This window comes from Cheilinus undulatus, linkage group 3 (assembly GCF_018320785.1).
Source record: "Cheilinus undulatus linkage group 3, ASM1832078v1, whole genome shotgun sequence".
NCBI classification, from domain to species: domain Eukaryota; kingdom Metazoa; phylum Chordata; class Actinopteri; order Labriformes; family Labridae; genus Cheilinus; species Cheilinus undulatus.
The window spans coordinates 13,510,995-13,524,100 of record NC_054867.1 but is presented as its reverse complement, the minus strand read 5'-3'; the positions used below and the strand labels follow the sequence as shown (position 1 = coordinate 13,524,100).

The 13,106-nt window shown below is 40.1% G+C and overlaps 1 protein-coding gene across 1 annotated transcript; it reads right to left on the bottom strand.

Annotated features, from left to right (window-relative positions):
• Window positions 1–7,080: 7,080 nt before the first annotated feature.
• Window positions 7,081–8,285, bottom strand: LOC121506757 (serine/threonine-protein kinase pim-1-like). Its single transcript, XM_041782614.1, has 3 exons — window positions 8,255–8,285; window positions 7,950–8,149; window positions 7,081–7,863 (listed from the first exon to the last, which is right to left on the bottom strand). The coding sequence occupies exons 1-3, from the start codon at window positions 8,283–8,285 to the stop codon at window positions 7,081–7,083; spliced, it is 1,014 nt and encodes a 337-aa protein (XP_041638548.1).
• Window positions 8,286–13,106: the final 4,821 nt, after the last annotated feature.

Genomic DNA, 13,106 nt, shown 5'->3' with positions numbered 1-13,106 from the left:
GGTGTTTATAGTTGTGTACAATTGTTTAAAATTGTACCCAAGGATGAACCAGACTTGTGGAGGTCCACAGTTCTCATCCTGATATCTCGGCTGATTTTGGGGGGATTTTTCCATGATGTCACACAAGGAAGCAGTGTGTTTGAGGTGTGCCTTAAAATACATGCTCAGGTGTGCCTCCAATTAACTCAGATGTCTATAATGTATCAGCAGCTTCCAAAGACGTGGCATCATCATCTGGGCTTTCCTAAAATGTTAAATGGCAAAGTAATCTTAGTATATGCAAACTCCTGACTTTGAAGAAAGTAATAAAAAATTTCACATTATTCTGGTATTTAGCAAGTAGAAAAAATTTTGGTAAACTCTAACTGACCTAAAACAGGAAAAGTTTAGTCTGATTCAATGTCGGATAGTTAGAAGAAAGAAAACAGATTGGAAAACAAATAAATCTGAGACTAGTTTAAATCAGATATTGTAAGGATTTGTAGAGACTAGAATGAACAAATGGAGCTTTTAAATCTGTGAGAGAATGTGATCATTTTGATGAAAAGAGCAAACAGAATTAAGGTTGCTTGAAGATAATGGCCCAAACAATGTCGCAGTATAAGATGTATGCATAGATCACTGAGTACAAATTTAGGACGTTTCTTGATAAAAGTTGCCTTACTCTTCAGTTCTGATGACGCCAGTATTTTTTTTGCCATTCTGTTAAAAATAAGTGTAATATGACTTTTTCATCTATGAGAATTTGAAGAAATGTGGTCCCTGTAACCCTTGGTAAAACATTATTAGAAAGATGTATTTTGGGATAAGTATCTTTGGTCTGTTGGTTTCTGGGTATGAACATTATGTATGAGCTTTTTTTCCGTGTTGAGAAATAATTTGTTTGCCTTGATCCAGGTGTCTTCTTTACTTTGTGCTCATGCTTTAAAAAAAAAAAAAAAAACCTGCTGAGAAGCTGACGGCATGAACAGGTATGGGAGCATAGGCCAGTTCGGCATTTTCTTGCATCAACCTTGGTCCTGTACTGCTCTGGCCTCCTGATGGCCATGCTCCAGGCCCCTACGCCATCTCTCCAGCAGCCACCTCCACAACACATGCAGTCACCCCATTGTCTGGAGCAGAAAGTCAGCCAAGTTCTGCGTTCACTAGAAAATGTTCTGTAAGAGCTATGAATGCTTGGAAGACATGATTAGAAGGGCAAACGGAGAGCTTTCATAGGAAAAAAAAAGTTAGTCACTGTGACTTATGGTTCAAATGTCACCAAGTGATTTATAAAGGGATGTACCTGCGGCACGGATCCGTGCCACGTGAGCTTTAAGGGTTAGGGTTAATATATCGGCTATATATTGGCCGATGTTGATTAATCTGGGATACACTATGATCGGCCCACCGACCAATCGGTCGGGCTCTGGTGTAGAGTGTACACATTACCTTCCAAAAAAATTGCTTTGACACTAATTTCATCAAATGCTTAAAATAATATTAACATGAAAACATTCATCTTCATTTAAATAAAACTCTAAAAACTGAGTTTTGGTTTTTAACTGATCATGCACATTTTCAAACAGCTTGGCCTACGCGTGTTGGCATTACATATAGATATAGTTTATTTTTCCCATGGGGAAATTTAACTTGGACTCCAGTAAGCTGAACGTTGACATTCATGGGTAACCTTGCAAAGCAAATGGATACGCCCATTTTCCTTGTTTTTTTCACTGGTGAATCCATCTTACAAAGCTCCCGTCTGAACTGTTTGGGCCCGGTTAGAAAGTGACAGGACCAATCGGTGACGAAGGGCAGTACTTTCAGGCACAGCAGAGTCTTGATGTAAACAAGCAGCAACAAGAGGGGGTACAATTATGGCAGAAGAGCTTAGCTAGGATGATGCTAAGGCGCGAGTTTTATCAGGACTTGACAACATTTCTTCGTTGAAAGAAGAACAAAGAACAGCAGTGAGTTTTCTTTTCAAAAACGACAAAAATCAAGTACTTACATGTCTATAGTCGCCATGTTTCGCGTTAATCCCTGTAGCTGCGCACGTGCAGCTCGATAGCTGCTAGGTCACGTTTTGTTGCTCTTACCGGCCCGTAGAGATGAGACAAAACGTTCATCCAGTCACACTTTGAGTTTTTTTTCAAAGCCTCTGCCTTTTCTCAAATAGTTCCTTTTGAAGCTTTCCCAGATGGATGTGTGAAACAAATCCATCAGGCATGTCAGGTTAATTCATGGGTGGTTTGACACCCAACAGCAAACAGATAATATCATAGGTTACCCAGAACACAAAAAAATATAATATAGTAAAAAGCATCCAAGAGCAGTGTTAATTTTGTTGACTAATTATTTTTGTTATAGTTTTCGTTAATAGCCTTTTTTCCCCTGACAAAACGAGACAGTAACTAATAAAAACAAGTGCACATGGTCAAAAACTAAATTAATTGATACTTTAGTCAACAAATAAAAACGAGACAACAAATGTTTGACAGAGACTTTATCCAATCAGACCTAATTTCATCATGTAGAAAGTAGGGGCAAGTTAGGCATATATCCAATCACAGCTACTTTGGCTGTGTGGAAAGGTGGAATGAGATACAGGGGAGATCCAATCACAACTGCTCTTGCTGTGTGATGGTTGGGTAAACTGGGGAGAGATCCAATCAGTGGACTAAATTTACTGTAAATTTCGTCAACTAAAACTAGACTAAAACTAAAACAATTTAGATGACTAAATTATGACTGAAACTAAAAGATAGTTTAGGCAAAAAACTATAACTAAAACTAAATTAAAAAGTGCTGTCAAAATTAACACTGTCCAAGAGTAATCAGTCCATTATTCTATCCTGCAGCACAGCCTCTGCAACTTCTGCTCATTTTATGCTATTTTAAAGTGAAATTGATTAGTGCACTACGCCTGACCTGAGAGGAAAAAGTTCATACTTTGGGTACAAAAAGATGATCTGTTAAATCTGCACTAATCTACAAGTACTTTTCTTCTTTTTTATTATGGTTCTGCAGGTCTTACAAATATTTTTGACGGGGAAAAAGAACATCAAGTTCTCTCCGTGGCTGCTGTGCTTCAGGAAAGCAGCCTTTTTGAGATGGCAGGTCGGATGATGGGCCATTCCTTCTTGCATGGTGGTATTGCTTTATCAGGACTCAGTCTGCCTGTGGTGACTCTGTTGACTGGTGGGAGCACTGACACTGCTGCAGGCGCTCTGACCCTGCAGGACTGTCCTGATCTTGATTATCGCATAAACTATAGGTTTTGTGAGTACTACTCATTCATGGCTTAGTCCTGGGATTTTTAGATTGATGTGAGTTGCAAAGCTTTTCCTGTCTTGTGTTTTACTCCAGATTTTAGCGGTTTATATTGTGCCCTTCGCCTTGTTTGTGAATTAGCTGGATATATCTTTACATATTTTTCTTAAATTATTTCTTTTTGTTAATGTGTGCCTTAGCTCAGGAAAGCAGAACTTACTGCAGCAGAAATTACCTGTGTGACTGATCTTTGCCTGTCCTGGGATCTTCCTATTCCAAACCCCACTGATCATGACTGGCTGTTCCAGGAACTCCTTACACATGCAGTAAGCATTTCATAAATTGCCTCATTAAAACAACATGTTAACATGACAGTATAACCATCAACAATGTGTTTTGGTGGTAGTTTGTATAACTAGTGTCACATTTAACTTATTGAAGTACTACCTTGGTACAATTTTTTCCCTTTGTCCTGTCAGATCAGTTTTAAGGTACTTCGCCATGTCAAGCAGCCCATTAAACAGCTCCGGAAAGGCCTTAAAAAGCAGGAATCTGGCCACTTATTTCAGAAAGGCCAGATGTCCATTCCATAATTTTCCCAAGAGAGGCGAATGAAGAGCATAACCCCCAGGTTCGTTCCCTCATGTCTGTTGAATTGAATATGGGACTCTATTGCAAAGACTGTTATTTACTCGGTCTGTTACAGATGAGTGTAAATCTTTTAGTCTGTATTTTTCAAGATCATTCTACAGCTGTTTCAATCTTTACATGAAACACATTTGTGTTTGATCCCCTGTAGAGTGTGATCCAGCACATTGTCTGGCTACAACCCAACTGTGACAGTGATGAGGATGAGGATGACTTTGTTCCACTGGAGAAAGTTAGTCTCATCACTGGATTTTTGAGGAAGTTCATTAAGGAAGGTAATTCTCCTTGTTTCTTGAATTGCATTCCCCGTCTCATTTTGCACCTAGTTTCTTGGACACTAGGACTGCTAAGTATAAACAATAAAAGTTAGCGTATTACAGCTGAAAAAAAAAGGCAGTGCTGATGCTTAATAATACAAACACAACTTTGGGGTACAATGCATTTGAGGTGTCACATACATATTTATTTCTTTTCCATAGCAACACCAGAGGTGCTGCGTGAACTCATAAAGTTCTGGGCTGGGTGGGAACAGCTGACAGAAAACCTTGTTGTTGAGGTTGTAACCTCAACTTACCCAGTGGCTTACACCTGCTTCTTCAAATTGAAGCTCCTCAGCCACTACTAGACCTACACAATGTTCCATCATGACTTGATGATGGCCCTTCATTCCATTAGTTCTGGCTTTGGGCTTGTGTAGGGAAAAACTTCCTTGATTCCTAGATTTTTGCACGTTTTACTGTTGAGTTCCTAAAGTTTTCTTGCCATTGTTAATACACCTGATTGTCAGGCAGGTTCTCCTACTAAAGCTTTATGAGAGAGAGATGTGGGAGTTTACTTTTTGTTGCGTGTCTTAACACCAAAGTACTGGTTATGTTAATTTTTTCATCTGTGCTCTCTAGTTCATTATGGTGAGTGATCAGAACCAAAGATACTTGGTTGTAATAATGCCACCAGTTTGTACACCTAACTTAAACATGCACAACATGTTTCTCAAATTAAGATTTTTGTGAAACATAATTGTTCAATATGTACAGTATGTTATACCTTTATACATACATCAATGTAAAACCATTACATTGAATAATATTTCTTTGAGTAAGCACTCATCAGTGTCCCGCAAGACATGTTTCAAGATGTATATAAAATACCTTAATCATTTGTGGTTAATACGGCTATCTTACCAAAAATGTTTGATATTTTTAAAATGCTTGATGCTATGCTATGATACTCCTTTCTCCTTTTAAAGAATTTAGTCTAGAAATATCCTAATATTTCATTTATGAAGTGAAACTGATAGATACAAGATGTCTCATAATTCCCTGTAAGGTCTGTTTTCTATTCATGTGGCCTGAGGCTCAGGTCTCCAGATCTCACTTGTGTAAACTGAATATTGGAGCAGGGTTGGATTCAACGTTATTTTTGATATCACTAATTTTGCTTGTAGGGAAGAAAGTAAAGCATAATTCAAAAGCATATTTCAATGACTTTGCACACATTTTATTATAAAATGATTTACTTGTTAAGTAGTAGCATGTTGAGAACACAGATCAACATACTACTGATCAGATTTGTGATAGTCACACATCAAAGCAAAGCGAGAGAGGCTGCCAGCAGCCTTAACAGTGCTGAATTTATATTGCCTCAAGTAGGTTCTCAACATATTGGACAGTGCTGAGATATATGTCCACTCCAAAACAATCAGAATGTTGCAGTGGATCAATGTCCTGCAGTTCCAGCATTTCAGGGTATGAGAATGGACTTTCCTGAGCAGGGACGATTCTGTATTGGAGGGGAGGAGGGTGAGGGGATGTTTTTTTCATGACCTGTTTTTTTTTAACAAGCTCTCGCATTTTTATCAATGAATTTTCAAAATATTTCTATAATGTTTCTATAACATTTAACCCTATTTCCTTGAATTAAAAATGGGAATGTCTAGCAATTACAGGGCAGAAAAATGAGGCTGTTACTCCAGGAAGGAGGGGAGAGAAAGATGCAGAGGAGAGAAAATGAGAAGGGAAAAAAAAGCAGGAGAGGAGAAGGAGTAAGACGGGGCAAGAAGGAGGAAAGGAGCAGGGGCAGAAATAATATGACTGCTGGTGTATAATATAATTCATGTTATTTATAACTGTGTGGTTAGAGAACCTCCCCAAATTGGTTTAATTCAAGTTTTAGGAAGCACAGGCATCTTAACAATAAATATGATATTCAAAGCTTTCAAAATGAAGGTTAACTTACCGTTGATTGTGTACACTTTTCCCTGCAATGAAGCTGTTAGTGTTTGTGCCACAAACTGTGAACATTAACTCTGCAACTTCACCATTTTCTCCTCCGTGATCTCCTCTAATACTGAAAACAAAGACATGAAATTTTATGCTTTGTTATACAGTCATGCATATTTGAAATCTATGTAGTTCAAGCATCACAATCACATGACATATCCACATCAATTTACAAAGCTTTTAGCTTTTTCCCCATTCCATTACTGTTAAATTATACAGATATTTCAGAAATTTCTGTCATAGCCTAAATATTTCTTTTCATCTGTGTCACAGAATATATGTGGAAATAGGTTATAAATAGAAATGTATATTAACACAATAATTACCATAGAGGAAACCCATGCCCATTCACAGCTTCATTGAAGAGGGCCAAGTGAGTGTCAGACCGATTATTGTCCGCTATCTTCAGGTACATGATCTACATATACAAGCAGACATAGAACACCTGAGTACTTTGATGAATCAATTTTTCTGCAGTGCCCAAAATAATTAATTCCCAAATGGCAGGCGCAACAGTAAGTAATTCCAGTGTTAAGATTCACACCAAATTTAAATAAATAAATAATAGATAAATTCGAATAGCTGTCTGTTCCGCCGAAGATAACAAGGTTGTATCAAAATACAAAATCAGACAACATGGGCTTTAAGAAAAACACAATACATAAGATTTCTAATAGCGTTTGGCTTACAGTACAATTTCTGTGGGTATGTAAGCAGAGCAGGTTCTCTAATTCAGTTAAGGTCTTTGCAACATACTACTGTGGTTGATGTTATACAATACACAAAACTCGACATTGCAAAAAATAACGTAATATAAAAAACAACAAAGTAACACCTGTTTACAGTTCACACACATTAAAAATGACATTTCCAAGTTTTTCAGGTGAGGCACCAGAGTTCAGGGCTGGCCTTCTTTGAACCAGCGATGATAGGTCAGCTTCATCAGAGAAGGACGAGTCTGTGGATCCATTGACAGACAGCGGCACAGCAAGTCTCTGCAGCCTGAGGACAAATCCTCACGGATGGGTTTTTCACCAATGATTGATCTTTTGGTATCAAATAAGCCCTTGTCCCAGTGCAGCAGGTCAAAGAGGATGATCCCGATCTGCCACACCGTTGAGGAACCTGCCGTGTAGCTGCCATGCTTGTACCACTCTGGTGGGTTGTGCTGAGGAGTGCCATTGAAGTCACGGTACCTTGTTGACTCTGATGCAAAGTGGGTGTGTCCAATGTCAATCAGTCTGATGCGAGGGGCGTCAGAGTTGGTTTCTATTAAGATGTCACCATGGAACACCATCTTTGACTCCAACTCCCACGCCGCCTCTATCAGCTGCTTCACTATCAGCCGGCACTCCCTTTCCTCCAGGGCCTTGCCTCTGTCCAACGTATATTTAAAGAGGTCGACTGCAGGGACCGGACACTCTAGGACCAGGATGAGCTCGTCATCCTGTTCATAGAAGTCAAGGAGGGAAATTGCTGCAGATTTTACAACCTCCTTTCTTTTGGTCAATCGCTGCAGAACAGCTACCTCCATAGGAATCACACCCTCGTGGTATCTGACTTTGTTCTTGGGTATGTGTTTAATGGCCACAGGAAAGTTGTCTTCTCTCCTGTAGCCAGTGTATACGCAACCAAAGCCTCCTTTTCCCAGCGGGCTGAGCTGCTGGTACTTCTTCTCAAACTCTGAGTTGAAGGCATGGACTCATGGGCCTTTCTCTCCCTTGTGGGCTCTAAAAAGGATCCAAAGACCTCCACTTTTTCACTGACTCGTGATCTCTTTCTGGGCTCTTCCTTTTCGTCACATTTCCTCTTAGCTGTCGTGACATCTTCTAAAGGAGCAGAGATCCTCAGCCTCTTCTCGTCTTGCCCATCTGCCTTCTTAGAGGATTTCCTCTTTTTGGCCTGCTTTTCTGCAGAGCCAGACTCAATGACCGGGTCGTCAAAATGGTCAGAGTCATTCTGGGAAGCTGGAATAATTCCTAGAGGAGTTACCCTGACTTGGCCACTCCAAAATCTTCTTTTTTTTTTTTTTTTTTTTTTTTTTTTTTTGAGCCATTCAGAGGTGGATTTACTGGTTCTTTTTGGGTCCTTGTCCTGCTGCATAACCCAAGAGCGCTTGCGCTTGAGGGCACAAAATGATGGCCAGACATTGGCCTTCAAGATTTTCTGGTAGACATCAGAATTCATTGTTCCATCAATCACAGCAAGTGGTCCAGGTCCTGAAGCAGCAAAGCATCCCCAGACCATCACACTGCCACCACCATGTTTGACTGTTGGCATGATGTTCTTTTTATCAGATGCTGTGTTATTTTTACGTCAGATGTATCGAGCCGCACACCTTCTAAAAAGTTCAACTTTTGTCTTGTCAGTCCACAGAATATTTCTCCAAAAGTCTTGGGGATCATCAAGATGGTTTTTTTTGGCAAATGTGAGATAAGCCTTTGTGTTCTTTTTGTCAGCAGTGGTTTTGGCCTTGGAACTCTCCCATGATGCCATTGTTGCCCAGTGTCTTTCTTATGGTTGAGTCATGGACGTTCTAGGTTCTCATGTGACCTCCTGGATGTGTCGTCGTTGTACTCTTGGAGTAGTTTTGGTTGGCTGACCACTCCTGGGAAGGTTCACCACTGTTCCCAATTTTCTCCATTTGTGGATAATGGCTCTGACTGTGGTTTGCTGGAGTCCCAAAACCTTGGAAATGGCTTTGTAACCTTTTCCAGACTGATAGATTTCAATCACTTTGTTTCTCATTTGTTCTTGAATTTCTTTGGATCGTGGCATGATGTGTTTCTTTTGAAATCTTGTAGCCTACTTCACTTTGTCTGACAGCTTCTATTTAAGTGATTCAACAAACCTGGTGGTAATCAGGCCTGGGTGTGGCCAGTGAAATTGAACTCAGCTTTCCAAAAACTGTGGTTAATCACAGTTAACTCATGATTTAACAAAGGTGGCTATTACTTTTTCACATAGGGCCAGATAGGTTTGGATTTTTTCCCCCCTTAAAATATTAAATATCCATTCAGACACTGCATTTTGTATTTACATGGGTTGTCTTTGTGAAATATTAAAATTGGTTTGATGATCCAAAACATTTAAGTGTGATAAATATGCAAAAAACATCAGGAATTAGAAAAGGGGGCAAATACTTTTTCACGGCACTGTACCTCATATGGCTCAATTTCAAAAATGCCGAAATATTCTTTTAAATTAATGGAGAAATGCAGAAAGACCCTGTGTTTGTGTGCAGTGTGTAAAATTGAATATCAACAACATCCAGCAGTGGGTTCTAGATTGCACTTCTCTGCTGGAAACTGTGGCAACCAGCTGGATTTAAAGAAAGAAAATACCTGTTATTTGATTCCTTTTATTTTACCATGGAAACATGCAAAATGCAAAAATCCAAGATGGCGGCATCCATGGAGGGGAACCTCCCTATGTATGAATAAAAGGTTTATTCTGAGTTGATTTTTAAAAATAGCAGTTTTTGTATTTAGGGGACCAAACACACATTTAGATAAACCTTATAAATGTTTTAATTTTGCCAAGTTTGTTCAGCTAAATGCTACTAGGCTAAATATTACACACTGCATATTTAAAACTTATCTGTCTCCTCTAGTTTGTGTGTGTTATTAAGCTCACATTCACACAGCGCAGTGTTTGTAGAAAATACAAAATGTAGAAAATTTGCAGTTCTTTTCTTCCTATTCTGTGGTTCTGGCAGCGATTCCCATGCACTGTCACTGATACAGTGCCACCACATCAGCGTAGTACCGCAATTTCAGTTTAAAATGACATCCTCCTAGTGCTGGGCTTGTCAGAAAATAAGTTTTCATGACGTCAGAACTTTGAGAGCTGGAGGCAGCACGAAATTTGCAGGAAGTGGCCGACTCTAATTGTAAATGCAGGAAAAAAAAACCCTGGCTAATACTGATAGCCACTCTACATAGCAGCCTTCACCATCAGTGTGTGCTGATGCTCTGCTAGTCCAAGTCCATTAACCATTATATCCTAGAGTGTCCTTTATCGGACTCTGCCTCTTTGTCTTTTTTTTTGTCTGCTGCCTCAGATGGCCTGACCTCCATCTAGTCTGGCAGGGACAGTCTCCTGCTGTAAGGTACAGATGTGAACAACCAGCTCCATCAGGGGCAGTCTGACTTAAATATCTTTAAAAATGTTAGAAGTGAATATGTGAAAACTCTCCACACACATTATGAGTGATTTAAAATGAGGCAGGCTGAAATCAGTTCTCCTAAATGACAGAAAATTAAGTTTTGCATTAAAGGAGCTTCTAATAAGGCAGCTCTCTCCGCTCTGTCAACTTCTGGATGAAGGCGCTAAGTCTTTTCCACACTGTATTTGCCCCTGCTTCACATCGCTGTTTGATGATTAGCGTCTGCATAAGTAATTAATCCTGGTTACATAGAATATTTGTGAAATAGCTAAATGAGGCCTCTTTTTCCAATTTGGCTAACATATTTATATTAGGATTAAAGCAGGAGCGTTTAGTGGCCGCTGAAATACTGGCTCAGTGTGCTCTCCCTGCAGCTGTGAGTTCCAGAGCTGGGGCCTGCTCAGTCTAATGTGCTCTGATAGTCCCACCAGAGGATTTCCTTACACCAACTGCCGGCCGCCGCTCGCTTGATCAGGCCCAGGCCTCAGAGCGCTCATTCATCCCGCGGCCCCCCGTACATGTGTGTGTGGGTCAGTGTGTGTGTGGGTCGGCGTGTGAGAGCTCACCTCGGCAGTAATGACAGCCCACTGAAAGGGGACCTGTGGCGAGCCAGAGCCAGCCAGATCTTTTCAAGATGCCTGCAATCAGGCGCTCAGGACCGTGTCATTGCTGTACCCTTCATGCTCGCACACAAGCCTGTAAGAGCTTGCTGATGAGCGAGGTTTCCTCAAACTGTGCCACGGTGAAAATCTAGTGTGTGGCCTTACTGATTCAGACTGAACATGTCCTTATGCTCTAAATGCTTTTTGGCCTCTCTGCAGAACTCCCACTTTGCATACAGCTCACGTTTTGCTTAATCACAACTGAAAGCTGCTGGATATTGCTTTTAGGGGAGTTCAAAGCTGCACATACTAACTTTGGTAAACATCAAACCCATTAGGTCTGTTTTACATAATCGGACTCAGGGTAACGGTGAGGCGTATCTCTCTGAAGTTTATTTCCTGTAACACATCATTTAGGGCCAAGTGTTCCCAACAGGTCATTAAAATCTCTATAAAAGGACAAAACTGCAAATGTTTGTGCCACAAGCTGGAAAAACAGTGTTCAATCAAAGCACTTTAATTTTAATCATACATGTTTCCTTTGCAGTTTGGTGCCCACACTTTGAAACCAAAGAAACAAAAAATAAACACTGCGCTCCTGGTAAAGAAAACATGGACAAATTCACCTCGCTTGCTCTTTCTGTCTGGGTTCATCCCGTATTTTCCCCCAGCTCAAACAAACCTCTCACACACCTACACATATGGTTAAAAAAAACCTGGACAAAACCCTTATTCACATTTGGAAATCAAAAATGCAAATTAATAATTATGTCTTTGCACTGTTTTTGCTCTGCAGTCAGCTCTGCAGTGTGAGGTGCCGCTGCAAGACTCTGGCTATGTGTGGACACTGTGCAGGCCAGTCTGCGGCCCCGGTCCCTCTGCAGCCCTCTCTGTATTATTACAGCTGTAAGTGTGCCAGCCGGGGGGAAATTTGTCTGCAGTTCACCTGAATTAGAAGCACTAACCCAGCTCTCCTGTGGCACAGCCTAATGGTTTGTTTATTTTTGAGGTTTTTTTGCTTTTAGCAAATCATTCCTTATCTGTCATTTGCTTATTGTCCCGTTGAGAAGCTGAAACAAGGGGGTGTTAGGAGGAGGGCACCCGCCACATGGCCCTCCTTTACTAATTTTTTAGTGAAACAGTCCAGCTGTGCAGCTACAGCCTGGCACAGATGAAGACATTTTTAAAATCTGAACAGACTTTGAAAATGTGGGATCAAGGCCTGTAATTGTTTTATTAATTTTTCTGGTAAGGATGGAGCAAGGAGACAAATGCAGAGTTGGGAATCAGTTTTCAATGACAAAAGGTTCCCCAGCCTTTTTTATAAACCACTGCTTGTCAGTTAGTCCCTAAGTCAATGGATAACTTCACTCATGGTGCAAGAATGTCATACAACATGAAAAAAACATAAAAAAATAATAATTCACCAGAAACACAAGTAATGGAATCCCAGTGGGCAACATCCAAACATATCTAAACACATCTAAACAAATATTAATACATCTAAAACACATCTAAAAACAAAAAAGCATGATGGGAAAAAATCTACCCCCCAGATTTGAAATAGCAGCAAGCAAATTGGATCAGCTGATTCTCTACAGAGTTTAACTAACACTGAATGCATGAACACTGTCAAGTAACTCCATCACTGACAGCCATTAAACTCAGAATGGATTTTAAATTACACTTTGGGAGCTCAAATCTGTACCAATTCTGGTCAAACCCCCTCTCTTTGTCAGTTCAGTTGTGGGATGTTTAACAAAAGTGCATTTCAAGTGGTGTGGCAAGACACACTGGTGTGCCTTGAGACAAGTTTAGGTGTGCCATGGGAATTTTTTTAACCATATGCCATTACTACAACTGTAAAAAAACTAAAGATATTTGAACATATGTTAAAGAGGCTACTTTGCATAAATATGAAAATGGTGTGCCTCAAGATTTAAGCTTGATCTTAGGTATGCCTTGAGCAAAAAAGTGTGAAAACCATTGTTATACAAGACACTTGTTGCCACAAATCAAGTTAATCCTTCATTCTAATGTCCATCCAACTTTATCTTTGATGTTTACTATCGTCCCCATGGCTGTGTTTGTTGTGCTTCCTCCTTTGGTCAGCTTGCTTCCTCGTCGTTTCCACAACACAACAGGATTTCTGAT

Coding starts and splice junctions, on each gene's coding strand:
- LOC121506757 (XM_041782614.1), bottom strand. CDS start 8,285: ATGCAGCAGGACAAGGACCCAAAAAGAACCA. Junction 8,150..8,254: donor CAAGGACCCAAAAAGAACCA/GTAAATCCACCT, acceptor GAATTATTCCAG/CTTCCCAGAATGACTCTGAC. Junction 7,864..7,949: donor AGCCCAGAAAGAGATCACGA/GTCAGTGAAAAA, acceptor TTCAACTCAGAG/TTTGAGAAGAAGTACCAGCA.